Here is a 16,892-nt window from a genome sequence, read left to right on the forward strand (position 1 = left end):
ACGAATTTACATTGGTACATAGGCATAATACACATTCTGTTAGCTTCTTTATGAACTGTAAACTGTTGACTAATGGGTCATCTCTTTAAAGAACCAGATTACAGCATTTTTGACCCAATATATATTCATTTCAATTCAATAGAAACGTGCGAAACACAATACAGTGAAAATAGATTTCTTGCATTTACAATGTGTTGTTGTTTATCTAGCACTTGCAAGTACAATGTCCTGTTTTTTATGCATTAGGCTTCCATCCTATAGTTCTGTAGAGATCTGTGAATGACATTTCACCCATTAATTTGACAAAGCTTATCGGTTTTCTGCTATTTAATCGTGTGCCCTATAGGCTAGTTTCACCTTAAAGGAAAAGAAAAGGTGAAATCACCAGGGAGTGCCAAGTTTTAGGCACCCTTGTGATTATAATCCCCTGACAGACACCCTGGGCCAGTGTTACAGTTAGCAGAAAATGGATTTGTCCTGTGAGCATCACAGAACCAACTTCCTTCTGTTTCTTCCTTCTTTTCACTGGGTGAGCATGTGCAGTAGAGTGAAAAGCTGAACATTAAGCAAAAAGCCACCTTCTTTGATCTGCTGTGCATGTCTCGGGGTATTGGGTAAATGATTCACTGGGAAGTGCCTAACATTGCCCCCCCCCCCCCGAGATTTAACCCATTATTTTCCTTTAAATAGCTTCCCCATGACCTTACAGCTCCCTGTTTATATATACTGCAGCAACTAGAACTCTATGCCGATCCTTAGCCTGAAAGTGTTAGAAGTTTCCAGCAGCCTTGTACATTTATATCTCTTCTCTCACACACAAGGCACAGCTAAGGCTTCACTTTTTAATTTGCCTTAATACAAGACTGACATATAATCTATCCCCTTATTTATGCTACTATTTTGTGATTCCAAAGAATGATGAATGTCATTCAAACCCTTTCCTTACATATTTCCTTTAGATTAACTTAAAATTTGGCATCAGAAGCCCAGAGGCTCGGACGGGGACAGAGACTGATACATGTACTGCTTGTGCAGGAACAATGATCTTGGAATTCGCTGCACTGAGCCGCTTTACTGGAATATCAGTATTTGAGGTTTGTTTTGCTCCTATTTGGGCATTGATTTGTTGCATTTGGCAGTACAAATGGCTTGCATGTTGAAGTGGTATAAGCTTGAGGTAAATGGTTTCAGTTTTCCTGCAACATATTCATGTCTCTGAACAGGAACATGCTCGGAAAGCCTTAGATTTTCTCTGGGAGAAGAGGCAACGCAGCAGTAACCTGGTCGGTGTGACAATTAATATCCATACAGGGGACTGGGTACGCAAAGGTAAGTATTCTTATACATGTGACATTAAGAATCTGAATATGCATTACTCTTTGCTCTGTTATTGGGTTTTATTTCACCACCCAGTTGCATCCTTTGCTTACAATGTTTTTTTTTCTCTCTCATGAAGACAGCGGAGTGGGAGCAGGAATAGATTCTTACTATGAATATTTACTGAAGGCCTATGTTCTCCTGGGGGATGACAGCTATCTGGAAAGATTCAATACAGTAGGTTGATGGCTAACCTTTAACAGTTCATTCACTTTCCAGCAGTTGGGTGTGGATATAGATATATTTATAGTTTGATGTGAACTCTGCCTATAATAGTTACTGATCGTTATCTTTTGTGATATAAATAGTTTTGACTGTTACATTATGTTTAAAAAAATGCAGCTCCAAGACACCCAAACCACCCAAATAAACATTCATGTGAAATGGCTGAAAATGTGGGTGGGTGTTTTTAAGCAATTAACAAGCAAGTCAGTGGGAGGAGATTTTGGTGCTTTCTGCTTTTGCATCACCATATATTATAACTTCCTGACTTAGATCATTAGCTGTCTTTAGATTAAATAATCATTTATTTAACACTGATCAAGCATTTTTGCAATCCTGTAGCACTATGATGCCATTATGCGATATATTAGCCAGCCTCCACTCCTGCTTGATGTACATATCCACAAACCAATGCTTACAGCACGGACATGGATGGACTCGCTACTTGCATTTTTTCCTGGTCTCCAGGTAAGGCCCATATAATATATATGTAAAAGAATGCAAACTCCAAAGCAGAAATAATTAATGGTTATTCGTTATACAGTCCCAAAATGGATCTTATCCGGGTCAGGTTCAGTCTAGTAAACTAATATAGAAAAATATACATGTTGACTGTACATCACAGTTATGATTAATATAAGGATTGCTTATTAGAAAATGTAAGGTTTTCCTTTTTCTTGATGGGTTTTTCAAAAAATACAGTCCTTTTGAAAATAAAAAATGGTTTCCAGCCCAATTCAGCTTTTGAACTATGTGTCCTGGTTGTCTGGAGTGTTGTAAGTAGATGATCAGCTGAATACACTTTTTACATTGGTTTAACCAAGTTTTTCCTATTGTTTTTTTCCTCAACTTGATGCAGACATACCGGTATTTAATCTGACTCCATGGGATATTTTATTCCGTAATGTATACACCCTTCTGTTTTACAGCACTGCTTATTATGCACTAATGTGCTAATAATAATGACTGTGCTTATATTGTTTTTCTACTAGGTGTTAAAGGGGGATATCAGGCCTGCAATTGAGACTCATGAGATGCTTTACCAAGTGATAAAAAAGCACAATTTCCTGCCAGAGGTATGCTTCTTTATTAATGCGTGCTAGCTTCATGGAAAATGATTTTTTTTTTTGTTTTTACTACAGTATTCCCAAGTTGCCATGTTCTTCAGTAGGAGATCAGCTTATTTTTGCAGTGAGTGTGTTTAGGGACTTTTAAAAGTATTTCTACACAAATTATTATTCTGGTATCTGTGTTCACGGTGTATTTTTCCTTGCTTTCTTAAGATTCTTTGGGATGGCAAATTTATAATCTCTGCCATGTCCTGACAAAGATAACATTAGTGTTTGATATGGGATGTTTGATATGGGATCTCACAAATAACACACAACAATCATAAAGGTACTGGCACACAAGGAGACTTGTCACCATTGGTAAATCTGTGCTACTATGGGTGACAAATCTCCTGAAAATACCTTCACCTTTGGATCACCAAGAGTAAAACATATAACTTGCGGCTATCTGGCTTTATTCAGACCGATTTTGGACCCATGCACATGCCAATAAAGTCCAACTGATGCAGGATTTGCTCTGTTGGAAGATGAAATATTAGTTCATGCATGCTTTACTACAGTCACGTTTATTGAATGGATAGAATGAAACCTGAAATTACCCATTTTGACACTGTTAACCACACATGTGGTGTCTAGCACATCTATGTAACTAGATATCAGGTCAGAGACAGCAGGTATTTAATAGATTAACCACATTTTTTACAAAATGCCTAAGCTTTATATACGTAAAAAAATTTCATATAACTGTGTAAGTGTTCTGTTTATATTGACTGTCTGGTTTTTATTTTCTAGGCCTTCACAACTGATTTCAGGGTTCACTGGGCCCAGCACCCTTTGAGACCAGAATTTGCTGAAAGTACTTATTTTCTCTATAAAGTAAGATTAATAATCATTATTTATGAATGTTAACACTTGCACCTCACTGAGATGTCACTTTAAAGGTGTGTCTTATGCATCACTTTTGCTGTAATAACTAGACATGTATTTGATTGCTATGTTCTCTTAAAGTGTTTTATTTGTATGTATATAATTCCACCTGTTAGCAACCATTGCAATAAATGGACAAACAATACCTGTTTTGTTTAAAGGGTAAGCTCAATGTCTTAAATATATTGATAACAATGAGTGCAGAGGACCTCTTGTATTTGTCTGTATGAATTTTGTGGTCACAACCTCATTGCTACCCCGCTTAAAGGAGAAGGAAAGCTCCAAGACAGTTTATTGCCAACAGATTAGCCACAATAATGCAAGCTAGAACACTATATTTATTCTGCAGAATGATTTACTATACCTGAGTAAACAGCTCTAGACACTGCCTCTGTTTGTTTAGGATAGACGCTGCCATATAATCTTGGTGTGACATCACTTCCTGCCTGAGTCTCTCCCTGCTCAGATTACAGCAGGGATGGGAGGAGGGAGGGGGAGAGGAGCAAACTGAGCATGCTCAAGCCCTGCCCTGGAGGTTTAAACTGAAAATAGGAAGTCTGATATAGAAGCCCATGTCTACACAATAAAAGGAAAGAAATGCTGTGTTTCTTTTGACAGAGGACTCAGAGCAGAATTACTTTGATGGTTTACTGGTATATTTATATAGACCTTTCTGATAAAGCTTACTTCATTTTAGCCTTTCCTTCTCCTTTAAAGGAATTGTTCAGTATAAATACTGGCTAAATAGATAGACTGTGCAAAATAAAAAATGTTTCTAATATAGTTAGTTAGGCAAAAATGTAATGTATAAAGGCTGGAGTGACTGTGTGTAACATAATAGCCAAAACACTACTTCCTGCTTGTAATAACTATATTAGAAACATTTTTTATTTTGCACAGCCTATCTTTTTACCCAGTTTTTATTTTCACACTGAACTGTTCCTTTAATGGTTTAATAATTATTGGTGAGCACAACTTTCCCTTGTTTTTTATAGTTTATACAGAAGCAGTGGCCAGCTCCATGTTGTAGCTCCCACCCTTCCCAGCTATAGTCAGGTGATCCCAGTGGTGGCCAATAAAAGGGCAACCATGTTAGGGAATTTTATCCTTGAAAGCAAGTGAGTTGCAGGTAGTTGGCCAGCTTCAATATACTGCAAATATAAAATATATTTCAAGTTACTACAGTTCAGCTGCAGGCAGCAGTTCTCATCTTGTAGAACTAAAGCCTTAGACAGCCTGTACTGTTGCTTTCTACTGATGATGTTTGTTAGCTTTGGGTGCATGAAATAAATATAATATTCTATGGCTTTCTGCCTTTTAAATATATTGGTAAGCATGTGTATCTTTGTTCCAGGCCACTGGTGACCCTTACTACCTCGAAGTGGGAAAAACTCTGATAGATAATCTGAATAAATATGCTCGGGTGCCATGTGGATTTGCTGCTGTTAAAGATGTGCGAACCGGAAGCCATGAAGACCGGTAAGTCCAGCAAAAACTTTTTTCATCCTTTCTTGCTGCCCCATAGTAGATGCAGTAGTGTTGGAACAAAAATAAACTGAGGTTGCACAGTATAATGTATCTGCTTTCTGGCTTGAGTTAATATGAAGACTGGACATTATGCTGGAAAGCAGTCTACTTGTGAGCCAAAAATTGCCTGTTAAACTGTACACAAGTAGAAAGGTATTTGTACAAAATATGAGTCTGGTTTATTACCAGCGCATCTAGTTTTCCTTAGCCTATTACAGTTTAGAAAATGAAGGCAAAAATCTGATTGGTTGCTATGGTTAACTCCACTAGTGAAATTAGACAAACGCATTTGTGAAGCAAAAGGCAACATAAATTAGTTTCTACTTCTGATACATATACAATTATATTATAGTTGACAACTGAATCAAGACCATCAGGAGTAATGTATTTTTGCTTTAATAACATAAGAATGAAGATATTTTTGAGTGATTGCTAATTTTGTAAATAAAATTTATGCTATTTGAACTAATGGGACCATTGATAACTAGAACTGGGCACGCTGTCCTGGTTTCTTATGTTGATATAGTGTCATTTTATTTTGAGTCCTTTAAAGCATTAACCTTGCTGATGTTTTTCTTTCTTTCCTCTTTAAGAATGGATTCCTTTTTCTTGGCAGAGATGTTTAAGTATCTCTATTTGCTGTTCTCAGAAAGGGAAGATCTCATATTTGATATAGAAGATTATATATTCACTACAGAAGCCCATCTCCTACCTCTCTCTCTTTCCACTGCAAGTCAGAGCAGCACAAAGAAAAACACAGTAAGTCCTTTCTGTTCCCCGATTAAAGCTAAAACGCTTTCATTTATTTTTATCCGTATTGCAGTTTCCTTTCTAAAGCAAAATTCTATTGTGGCTCATGTAACAGCAGGTTTGAGGATAATTATTCTTAATATACACCATGCCCAGCAGATGCATGTTTTAAAGAGTAGGAACGTGATCATAACACTATTGTTCATTTGTGTGTTACAGACCACTCCGTACACTGAACTAGATGATAGTAACTTTGATTGGTCCTGCCCAAACTCCCAGATCCTCTTCCGTAATGATCCAATGTACGCACAGAATATTCGGGAACCTGTGAAAAATGTTGTTGATAAGAACTGCCCTCGGAGCCCTTCTCGTCTGTAAGATGTAAAACTTTACATACATATTTTTTTCTGTTTTTTATTTATTTATTTGCTGTTCTTTACATGAAGGACGTTTTGGGTAAGGTCACACTAGGCGTTTCGGGGAGGTTTAGTCGCCTGACGACTAATCGCCTCGTCTTTGCGGCGACCAATCTCCACGAACTCCTTCCCTCACTCTTCGCTGGCTAAAATGAAAAATCGCCGGCGCTAATCACACGTGGTGATTCGTTTTCCGAAGTTTCCTTGTGAGGCAAACGAATCGCCGCATGTGATTAGTGCCGCCGATTTTTTATTTTAGCAAGCGCAGAGTGAGGGAAGGCGTTCGGGGAGATTGGTTGCTGCAAAGATGAGGCGATTAGTCGCCAGGCAACTAAATCTCCCCGAAACGCTTAGTGTGACCTTACCCTTAAGATGATCTGTATACACGTAAGTGAAGCCCTGATGGCATTTCAGTCACAAAGGAGATATAGCAATAGGGATAGATAATCACAGAACTGCCAGACCACACCTTGCTTCACAAACACTGCAGTTCTGTTGTGTCTGTGGGGAAAAAGAATCAATAATATTTTTGAAATGCTTAGTTATCATTGAAGAGAAGGCAAGTATTTAGCAATTTACCACCGTTGGTGTAACTGTACTAATTATTCATCGTGTTTATGACTTCCCATCTTCCTACACTTTTTTAAAGTTTTGTGCATGGACAAAGATCCAGTATGTGTGTAAAGCCAATGGAGGTTTGCTAGAAGGGTTATAGTTGGTACTTATAATAGGACAATAAGCTACAGTGCAATGTTTAAAAATCTCATTAACTCTCCTTTTTCTTTTATCTTTACCAGCAGAAAAAAGTTATCCTGATTGTTACCAATTATGCCAGCAATCTGTGTAATTTAAATTGCCTATTGTTTTATTCCACCCTTTGCAGGGATGACGTTTCTGGAAGTGGTAATAGGCCACTGCTGCGGGCTCGGGATTTTATGGCCACTAATTCAGAGCATTTAGAGATCCTGAAAAAGATGGGCGTGAGTCTGATTCACCTCAAGGATGGCCGTGTTCAGTTGGTCCAACATGCCAACCAAGTAAGAATTCTAATCCAATTTGTTTGAATTACAATCCACTTTGTTGTACACTCTCCCTTCTCTTTTAAAGTGGACCTGTCACCCAGGCACAAAAATCTGTATAATAAAATTTGCAAATTAAACATGAAATCCAAAATCTATTTGTTATTAAAGCATTCAGAGCTGTTTTAAGATCATTTAAAACTCTCTCAGCTGTCAATCAAATATTGTCTGCCCCTCCTCTATACCTTAGGCATAGAGGCGGGGTGGACAATCACTTTCCATTCAGCACTTCCTAGATGTTACTGCTCTCCCCACATTCCCCCACTCTCTTCACCGTTTAATTGTGTAGCCAGGGCATGGGGATGGACATCAGGTCCTTCATTCTGGTGCACAAACAAGACTTTGGGATAAGGATAACACCTGCTATTATGTTACCCCTTTAGAAAGATTTTTGGTTTCCTGCAACTGTTGGTCTGTTAAAAATGTCTCACTAGGGTAACGTTTCTGCAGATATATATACATATTCACATATACACACATTTTACCCTTTCTTATTTGTCAGTAACTCATTTATTATTGTTGTATATGTCAAAGGATTATTCCCCAACCCCCAACTTGGCCTAGAGATATCTGTATTTAATAAACAAAAGCCATGACTCCCTTTCATGTTACAGAAGTATCTTTGAACAAATAAATGAAGCTATCCCTTTCCAGGCTGCAAGCTCTATTGATGCTGAGGATGGCCTTCGGTTTATGCAAGAAATGATTGAGCTTTCTAGCCAACAGCAGAAAGAGCAGCAGCTGCCTCCCCGTGCCGTGCAGATTGTGTCACACCCGTTTTATGGCAGAGTCGTATTAACTGCGGGACCAGCTCAGTTTGGAATGGACCTTTCTAAACATTTAGCAGGGGTATGTAGTCGATCCTTGTCCTGACAAAGACATTTGCTATAATCTGGAACTTTTTGCAGTGTATTATATTTAGTAAGTGAATTAAATTTTCATTGGGGATAAACAAGGAGAGTGAATAAAAGCACAATCAGCCAACTCCAACAATTCTCTCTCTTATATTTTCCCTCTCTTCCATCTTCCACATCCTAATTGATGTATCATCTTTTTTTTAAAGAATGACAATTGGAAAAGCAATTTATCCTGACTTTGTATTATTTAGTAACTGCTCTGTGCTATTTTCCAAAATATGGGTTGCGGGTAATGGCGCACACAGGGCATTATGGGTAAAGCGGATTCTGGCATCTATTAAAGGAACAGTAACACCAAGTTATGAAAATGTCATGTACTGTTGCCCTGCACTGGTAAAACTGATGTGTTTGCTTCAGAAACAGTACTATAATTCATATAAACAAGCTGCTGTGTAACAATTGGCTGAAATTGAAAAAAGGCTATATGGCACAGGTTAAATAGTGGATAACAGATAACACCATTATGTTCTACAGAGCTTATCTGCTGTGTAACCTGAGCCTTTTCTCCTTTGAATGGCTGCCCCCATGGCTACACAGCAGCTTATTTATATAAACAATAGTAGTGTTTCTGAAGCAAACACAGCAGTTTTACCAATGCAGGGCAACACTGCATTATATTTTTATTACTTTAAAACACTTGCATTGATGTTACTGTTCCTTTAAATACAAGGATTCAAATTCTTTTTCTAGCGTTGGTTTTGGATAGTTAATCTACTTAGTGTTGATAGCTGTAAAGGCTACAGTATCCGCATAAAAGAACCGTAGTGCAGACACTGTCAATTTAATGGTTATGAGTTTGCATGTTACAAGAGCAGATTGTGTTTGTCGTTAATGTTGTTGAAGAGCTTGGGCAATGTGGGACTAACCTCTTGATTTCTGCTTGTCACAGGCACAAGGCTTGGTAACTAGAGCTGAGCCATACAGTGGCTGCTCTGATATCACCAATGCACAGGCAATACAAGGCAAAATTGCACTGATGCAGAGAGGTCAGTGTATGTTTGCTGAGAAGGCGCGCAATGTGCAGAAAGCTGGGGCCATTGGAGGAATTGTTATAGGTAAGTACATGCACTTAATGCCTGAAAAGTCAAAGATACTTTTTGAGAAGAGCTATGCTTACTCTCTAGTCAAATCCTAGGGGTCAATATACCTGCAGATCCTCTACAAGTGCAAACTTTAACTCTGGTTTAGAACCCCAGCTACTGAATGCAGCAAAACTCTTAATACATTGGAAAACCACATATATCCCCACGTCAAAGATACTGAGGAAGTTTAAGGAATTTCTGCTTGACTTGGGCACATGCTCAGCTCAAGCTTTCATTGTTATTTTTATTTCTTGCCATATTTTTGTATCTACTATGTTAAAGTGTTCCTCTGTTATTTTATAGACGACAATGAAAGTAGCAGCAGTGACACTGCCCCACTCTTCCAAATGGCTGGAGATGGGAAGAACACAGATGACATTACCATCCCCATGTTGTTCCTCTTCAGTAAGGAAGGAAATATCATTCTTGATGCAATTCGTGAATACCTGCAGGTGGAGGTTCTACTTTCAGATAAAGCCAGAGACCGAGGTAAGTGATTGCTTTTCATGGGCCTCCCTCCTTTACCATAATTGAGTCTGGGAAGTCTTCCATCAACTTGGAGCATCCTCCGTTAAAACTATAGAAGTGCCTGAAGCTTCTACAGGCTTGTTAAACGACTGTATCTTCAACTTAGCCCAGCTAATGGCAATGCCCAAACTAAGGTATGGTTTCATCAGCATTATAACTATAGCGAAGGAAAATTTCCCTACAATTCCTAGTGAATCCCAAGAGTTTGAAGCATTTATTGATAGACACAGAGAAAATCAGCAAGGAATTCTGTGTTGTGAGCCAATATTAGAGTGATCAATTTACCTCTGTTTTAGCAATGTAAATAATACAGTTTTATGGAAATTCCACTTCATACTGCAGTTGTTTGGGAATCTGTAATAACACGTGGTCATTGCTGAGTATAATAAATATATTTTGGGCAAAGGGTTAGCTTTTATCTACGCTGCCCCCGTAATCCATTTTAAATAGCCACTTCTCTATAAATATAAATAGGGAATAATGTGTCTCTTTTTGTGATATATAAGCATACTTGAAGTCACCGAGTAGTGTCATGAGGCTGAAGGCCAAGTGCTACTATACAGGTCCTGGAACTCCGTTCTAATAGTCTCCTATTTTACAACATGGGGGTCAAAATCATGACTTCCTTCCTTGTGTGACGAAAAATCACTTGCTTTTTTAAATTTGGTTTGGCCAGGCCCTTGGATTCGACCGAATCTGAATCCTGCTGAAAAAGACAGAATCCTGGATTTCGTGCATCCCTGTTTATATAGTGAATAAAGTACCACCTCTTGTAAAATATAAGGATATTATAAGTTACCGAGGAGTTTCATGACCATATAACTCCCGAGGTAACTTCTAATATCCTTATATTTTACAACTGGGGGTACTTTATTTATTGTACAGGTATAGGATCGCTTATCCGGAAACCCGATATCCAGAAAGCTCCGAATTATAGAATGGCTGTGTCCCATAGACTCCATTTTATCGAAATAATCCAAATTTTTAAAAATGATTTCCTTTTTCTCTGTAATAATAAAACTGTAGGTTGTACTTGATCCCAACTAATATATAATTAATCATTATTGGAAGCAAAACCAGCCTATTGGGTTTATTTAATGTTTAAATGATTTTCTAGTAGACTTAAGGCATGAAGACCCAAATTACGGAAGGATCCATTATCTGGAAAACCCCAAGTCCCGAGCATTCTGGATAACAGGTCCCATACCTGTAATACACAAATTTCAGTGAGTCATGTGACAGAAATGACATCAGAACTCACCGTTTAGAAGGATATAATTTACAAGATATTCATGGCTTTTGTGTATTATAAGGTTATAATTTACTCGATATTCCTTGTATACTATATTCTATATGACGCTTGTTTAGACCATGACAGTAAGTCGCTGCTATCCGACTGCAGTTGGGAAAACTGTTATAAGCCCACTGCAGCTGCACCAAAATGTGAACTACAACAATTTCAGGCAATAATTGCCAAGGACCTTTCATGCTTCTTGCATTTATATCTACTGGCAGCATTTGTCCAGCAGCTGTGTCTGTTTGTGGTGTTGTAACAAATTCTTTAGTACCTTCTTTATTTTTGTTTCATAAGATTATTCCAAATAAAAATATACGTGACTTGTGCAAATGTTATTTATATATGCTTACACTATATTTTCCTATTTCATTTGTGCCTTCTGTGGAATTTCAGCAACCATTTTTAAAGGTAAAATAGTCCCAAACTACGTTTTTGATAGCAGTAAGTATATTCACCAAGGAAAATCAAGTTGGCTTCACAGCCAAGAGTATATGGCCTATTATCTACGTTAACTTTGGATATAAAGTCTGATCCTTCTTTATAATGAGTTTAAAAACTTCATAGCACTTGTGTATTGTATATATTGATAGATATATAATCTTAAATAAACCTTCCCCCAAATGTCCACAACAAACTGGGCTGATAGTGTGTGCAAGGTTGAAGGTAATGCATACCTATGTAGAAAGGTCCAGAATATTTAGGGGCAGATTTATCAAGGGTCAAATTTCGAGTTCATGGGAGTTATTTAAAACTCCCATGAACTCGAAATTCGACCAATCGAAATGTGGGTGAATAGGATCGACCCTTGATAAATCTGCCCATATAATATGATCACTCTGCATCCAACATTTCTGTCAAGAAACCTGAAAAGATTGCCATGTTTTTAGGCAACAGCTACTTTGTAGTGTAAAGTTCTGTGTTCCTGAAGTGCAGCAACAGAATCCCGACCTCCCCTATGTTAGTCTAGTGGCTACAGTGTAGTTGTTTATAAGGGCTAGAAGTATTGGGGAGATTCTCAGATAGTGTCTTTATGAATTCCAACAGAAGACCTTTCCTCATAGTAAAGAATATAATTAATTTTAGGGACCTTAGTTATTTATGTGAGCGTGCCTTGTTATTCTATCACATTGGATACTACAGGTATGGGACCTATTATCCTCCGGACCTGGGGTTTTCCAGATAACAGATCTTTCTGTAATTTGCATCTTTATACCTTACGTCTACTAGAAAATCATTTAAATCACTTTTAATCATTTGGATTGTTTGATTTAAATAGAGTCTATGGCAGACGACCTTTCTATACTTTGGAGCTTTCTGGATACCGGGTTTCCGGATAACGGATCCCATACCTGTGTTAATGACTTGCTAATTCGACAACTGAGAGAAATTGATGTTTGTCATCATTGTACACAACATAAACACAGTTCCTTGCACAATACAGTTGTATAGAACATGCAGTTCTGGAACAGGGCAGGAAGCGGGGGCATTGTTTTATTTAGGGATGCACCGTATCCACTATTTTGGATTCGGCTGAACCAAATCCGAATATATACAAATTAGGGGTTGGAAGGGGAAAATTTTTCTACTTCCTTGTTTTGTGACGAAAAGTCACAATTTGAAATTAGGATTCAGATTTGGTTCAGGCCGGGCAGAAGGATTCGGCCGAATCCTGCTGAAAAAGGCCGAATCCTACCCGAATCCCTACCCGAATCCTGGATTCGGTGCATCCCTAGTTTTATCCTTTGCTTTCATTCTCGTGCCTGGTATATCACTCACACTTGGGCCCCCTGACAGATTTATGGGCAGAATTCTATACTCCCACTTATGTGATCCTGGCACTAGCACTCCCAACTCCATGTGTAAGAGCTAGCACTCCCAACTCCATGTGCAAGAGCTAGCACTCCCCAACTCCATGTGCTAATGGAACCCTATCCTTTTGCAGGGCCCTGATTTGTTCACAACAACCATTTACATTTGTGCCATGTACTTCAATGTGCACGTGGTTTTTAGAATATTTAACATACAGAAACGTGCAATATTTACTCACAGAAGTGTAAAATAACTGCAGCTAAAAATCTAAATTCCCTGTTGTTTTTGATAATACACCAAGTCATTGTGAGAATTTCAGTATAAGCATAAGCGTTTTCTAAAATGAAGATTTTGGAATGATTTACTAAGATTTGTATCATTCGTTTTTCATCTGTTTTTGCTAGGCAAAATGTTTCACTTGACTAAGCTACAAATTCATTTCATTACAAGCAGCCCAAAAAAATCAACCCAAACTCAACTTTTACTTAGGGGCAGATTTTATCAAGGGTCGAGTTTCGAGTTCATGGGAGTTATTTAAAACTCCCATGAACTCAAAATTCGACCAGTTGAAATTTATTTAAAAAATCAAACTCTGGTGAATAGGCTCGACCCACAAACTCAAAACGAATTCAATTCGAGTTTTTTCTCCGAAAAAAACCTGAAATGTCAGGAAGGCTGCAAACAACTCCAAATTGATCCCAGGACGTCCTACATAGGCTAAAACAGCAATTTAGCAGGTTTAAGATGGCGAATGTATGATAAATTTCAAAAATGTAATTTTATTAAAAAAAAACTTGAATTGTATTTTAAAAATTCCCTAGTCAAATTTGACAGTTTTGGCCATAAAAAAAACTTAAATTCGAATTCTAAATTAAATATACAAAAATTCTAATTTTCAATTCGACCCTTGATAAATCTGCCCCTTAATGTGTAAACAGATTTTCAGGCAGTAGTTTAGCAGTTCCCCTACTCCCCGGCCAATATGTCATTACAGCAGATCCTTTGGCTCTGGTTGTTTCTAAAGCTTCTGTTTGACCCTGCAGATAAGCTCCCATTATTGCTAAAAAAAGCTATTCTATTGCTAAAAAACTTTAAATATAACGTAACGATGACAGAAGGACAGGAACGTTCTTGTATTGAGATGTGTGTCCTTTCCTTTATACAGATTTAGAAAGTGAAAGTGGAGAACATAAGCCAGTGGAAAATGATTCCCAGAAACAGGCATTGGACGATCTTTTTATGACCCCAGAAGAAATTTCAGAACTTATTCTAGTGCATAAGAAAAAAATGTCTGTTTCTCAGCCAGAGGTGCCAAGTTCTGACTCGCCATCTGGTGGTGACCGAGCTTCAGAAAGTGACATTAAACCAGCAAGTCATGAACATACGACTGAAGAGTCTGCACACAGCCCTAAAGACAATTTTCAGACCCCACCAGAAAACTCTAAAGACCCCACAGAGGAGAAACGGGAAGATGTTCGGCCAATGGAGTCGGTATTGGCCAACTGGAAAGAGGACATTGAGGCCTTTGAAATGATGGAGAAGGATGAACTATGACCAAACGTTTTTGTTTTTTTTATAAAGACTCCATCTGTTCTTCTCTACCACGTAAAGGCGTCCAGCCCTTTCTGAAAGGTTTACACACTTCATGAACAGCATTTGTGAAGGATAATATTTAACAACGTTTGCTGTACATTTGCAGCGGTTCCACAACACCCAAGGCATGTCTGTCTCCTTATGTTTTCTTGGATCCCGTGTGGAATGTTAGTAGAAAATAGGAACAAATATATCAATTCTATTTTTCTCGAGTCTCTATGAAGAACATCTTGAGGTTAGGGAGGCGAATGCCCTAGAGATTCTCCAAATTTATCAACATTAATACTCTAAAAAATGAGGTAAAATAGTTTATTTATTGAATCGGGTTCAAATTATTTTTTAGTTAGAAGATCTTAATAGATCAACATCCGACTTCCTGGTCACGGTCGAGAAATGTTTTTGAGTCATTCTTTAGTCAACTGTAATCTTAACGTTTCCACGTTTCTTTTTTTGTTCTTTTTAAACAAGACGTGTTTCTGTCCAGGATGTATAAAAAAAATGAATATTTTTGGACAAATCTGTTTTTCTTTTAAAAATGTTTATGAAAGCCTTTACAAGAAACCAGCCAGTTTACTGCCGAGTTTATCCAAGTTAAATCTGCAATACACACACCATCTTTTTTTTTTTCTCTTTCTTCCTTTGTCAAGCCATATTTCCTACATTGAAATACTTGAGCAGACAAGATATAACGTAAAACCAGGGCAAGTCTTTATAATTATATTATGAAATCCAATGTTCGACTTTGCCATAAGCACGTTTTTAGGTTTTATTATAAGTAATCAAACATTTGTTTCAAGTGACCCTAAGGAAAGTATCATTTTTTGGTACAAGTATGGGATCCATTATCTGGAAATCTGTTATCCAAAAAGTTCCGAATTACAGGAAGGTTGTCTCCCATAGACTCCATTTTATCCAAATAATTCACATTTTTTAAATGATTTCCCTTTTCTCTGTAATAATAAAACAGTACCTTGTACTTGCTCCAAAACTAAGATATAATTAATCCTTTTTGGAGGCAAAACAACCCTGGTGGGCTTATTTAATATTTAAATAGTTTTCTAGTAGACTTAAGGTACAAAAAGATCCAAATAACAGAAAGATCAGTTATCCGAAAAACCCCCAGGTCCCGAGCATTCTGGATAACAGGTCCCATACCTGTATTCTATTTATGACACTCTATGACATGGATGAGCTGCCTTGGGAATATGTGTGGTTATTAAAGGGACTCCTTCTTGGTTGAATTTGAACTCTCATTACATTCTGCCAGCATGATTGTTATTTATATGTTATTGCTTTATTTTATTCTTTAATCTTATTTATTGATTTCCCCCGCACCCCCTTCAAGCCAACTTCACCCAGAAGCTTCCAGAATTGTCACCAGAAATGGTCGCCATTACCAAGCATTGCCTGACCTTGCCCAGTCTGCTGCTATTAGAGCTTCAGTTAAGGTTCAGTTATTTTGAATTATTTTTAACCTGTTTTTTTGTTTTTTTTTAATCACGATAAGGGGTCTACTTTTTACTTCTATTGTAAATTCATTTATTGGCTCCACCACATGAATCCTACATATGTGTACAGTAATCTACAAAAGTGCTTATTGTGTAAATTTACCTCCAAACTGAGAAAGAAAAGGGGAACATTCTAAATTTATTTGAATTAAAGGGGTGGTTCACCTTTCAGTTAATTTTAGTATGTTGTAGAATGGCCAGTTGTAAGCAACTTTTCAATTGGTCTTCATTATATATTTTGTATAGTTTTTTTAAATTATTTTCCATTTTCTTCTGATTCTTTCCATCGAAAAACAAATGCTCTGTAAGGCTACAAATGTGCTACTTTTATTACGCGTCTTTCTATTCGGGTCCTGTCCTATTCATATTCCTGTCTCTTATTCAAATCAGTGCGTGGTTGCTAGGGTAATTTGAACCCTAGCAACCAGATTGCTGAAATAGCAAAGTGCTGAATAAAAAGCTGAATAACTCAAAAACCAGAAATAATAGAAAAAAAATAAAACCAATTGCAAATTGTCTCATAATTGTCTCAATCTCTGCATCATACTAAAGGTTAACTCAAAGGTGAACAACCCCTTTAAGGGAAATACTTTTTATTTGTCACTGCCCTTTTATAATATTTTTCATGGGACAAAACATTGTATTTTATTGATGGAATAGCCAGGTTCAGAGTAAGTGCACGTGCCTTTGTACAGGTTTGTATCTATATGTTCACGTTCAGCTGGTAACTGTACAATTGAGATTGGCTTACCTTTCCTGCTCTCTTTAACCAAATTGCTTTGTTTTATTG

The 16,892-nt window shown here is 37.4% G+C and overlaps 1 protein-coding gene across 2 annotated transcripts in view; it reads left to right on the forward strand.

The window, feature by feature from the left end:
* Positions 1–15,010, forward strand: part of edem3.S (ER degradation enhancer, mannosidase alpha-like 3 S homeolog) — a 29,771-nt gene extending 14,761 nt beyond the window's left edge. The window contains exons 7-21 of one of the 2 annotated variants that reach the window (XM_041561576.1): positions 960–1,094; positions 1,224–1,329; positions 1,457–1,554; positions 1,942–2,067; positions 2,592–2,675; positions 3,462–3,545; positions 4,951–5,075; positions 5,717–5,882; positions 6,093–6,247; positions 7,173–7,326; positions 8,023–8,217; positions 9,175–9,340; positions 9,671–9,856; positions 11,586–11,600; positions 14,167–15,010. In XM_041561576.1, the coding sequence (XP_041417510.1) occupies positions 960–1,094; positions 1,224–1,329; positions 1,457–1,554; positions 1,942–2,067; positions 2,592–2,675; positions 3,462–3,545; positions 4,951–5,075; positions 5,717–5,882; positions 6,093–6,247; positions 7,173–7,326; positions 8,023–8,217; positions 9,175–9,340; positions 9,671–9,856; positions 11,586–11,600; positions 14,167–14,555 (2,184 nt within the window). In that variant the 3' untranslated portion in view covers positions 14,556–15,010. The remainder of the gene's footprint in view (positions 1–959; positions 1,095–1,223; positions 1,330–1,456; positions 1,555–1,941; positions 2,068–2,591; positions 2,676–3,461; positions 3,546–4,950; positions 5,076–5,716; positions 5,883–6,092; positions 6,248–7,172; positions 7,327–8,022; positions 8,218–9,174; positions 9,341–9,670; positions 9,857–11,585; positions 11,601–14,166) is intronic. The other variant, XM_018261111.2, reaches the window with a different exon arrangement.
* Positions 15,011–16,892: the final 1,882 nt, after the last annotated feature.

The sequence above is a fragment of the Xenopus laevis genome, chromosome 4S (genome assembly GCF_017654675.1).
Source record: "Xenopus laevis strain J_2021 chromosome 4S, Xenopus_laevis_v10.1, whole genome shotgun sequence".
NCBI classification, from domain to species: Eukaryota; Metazoa; Chordata; class Amphibia; order Anura; family Pipidae; genus Xenopus; species Xenopus laevis.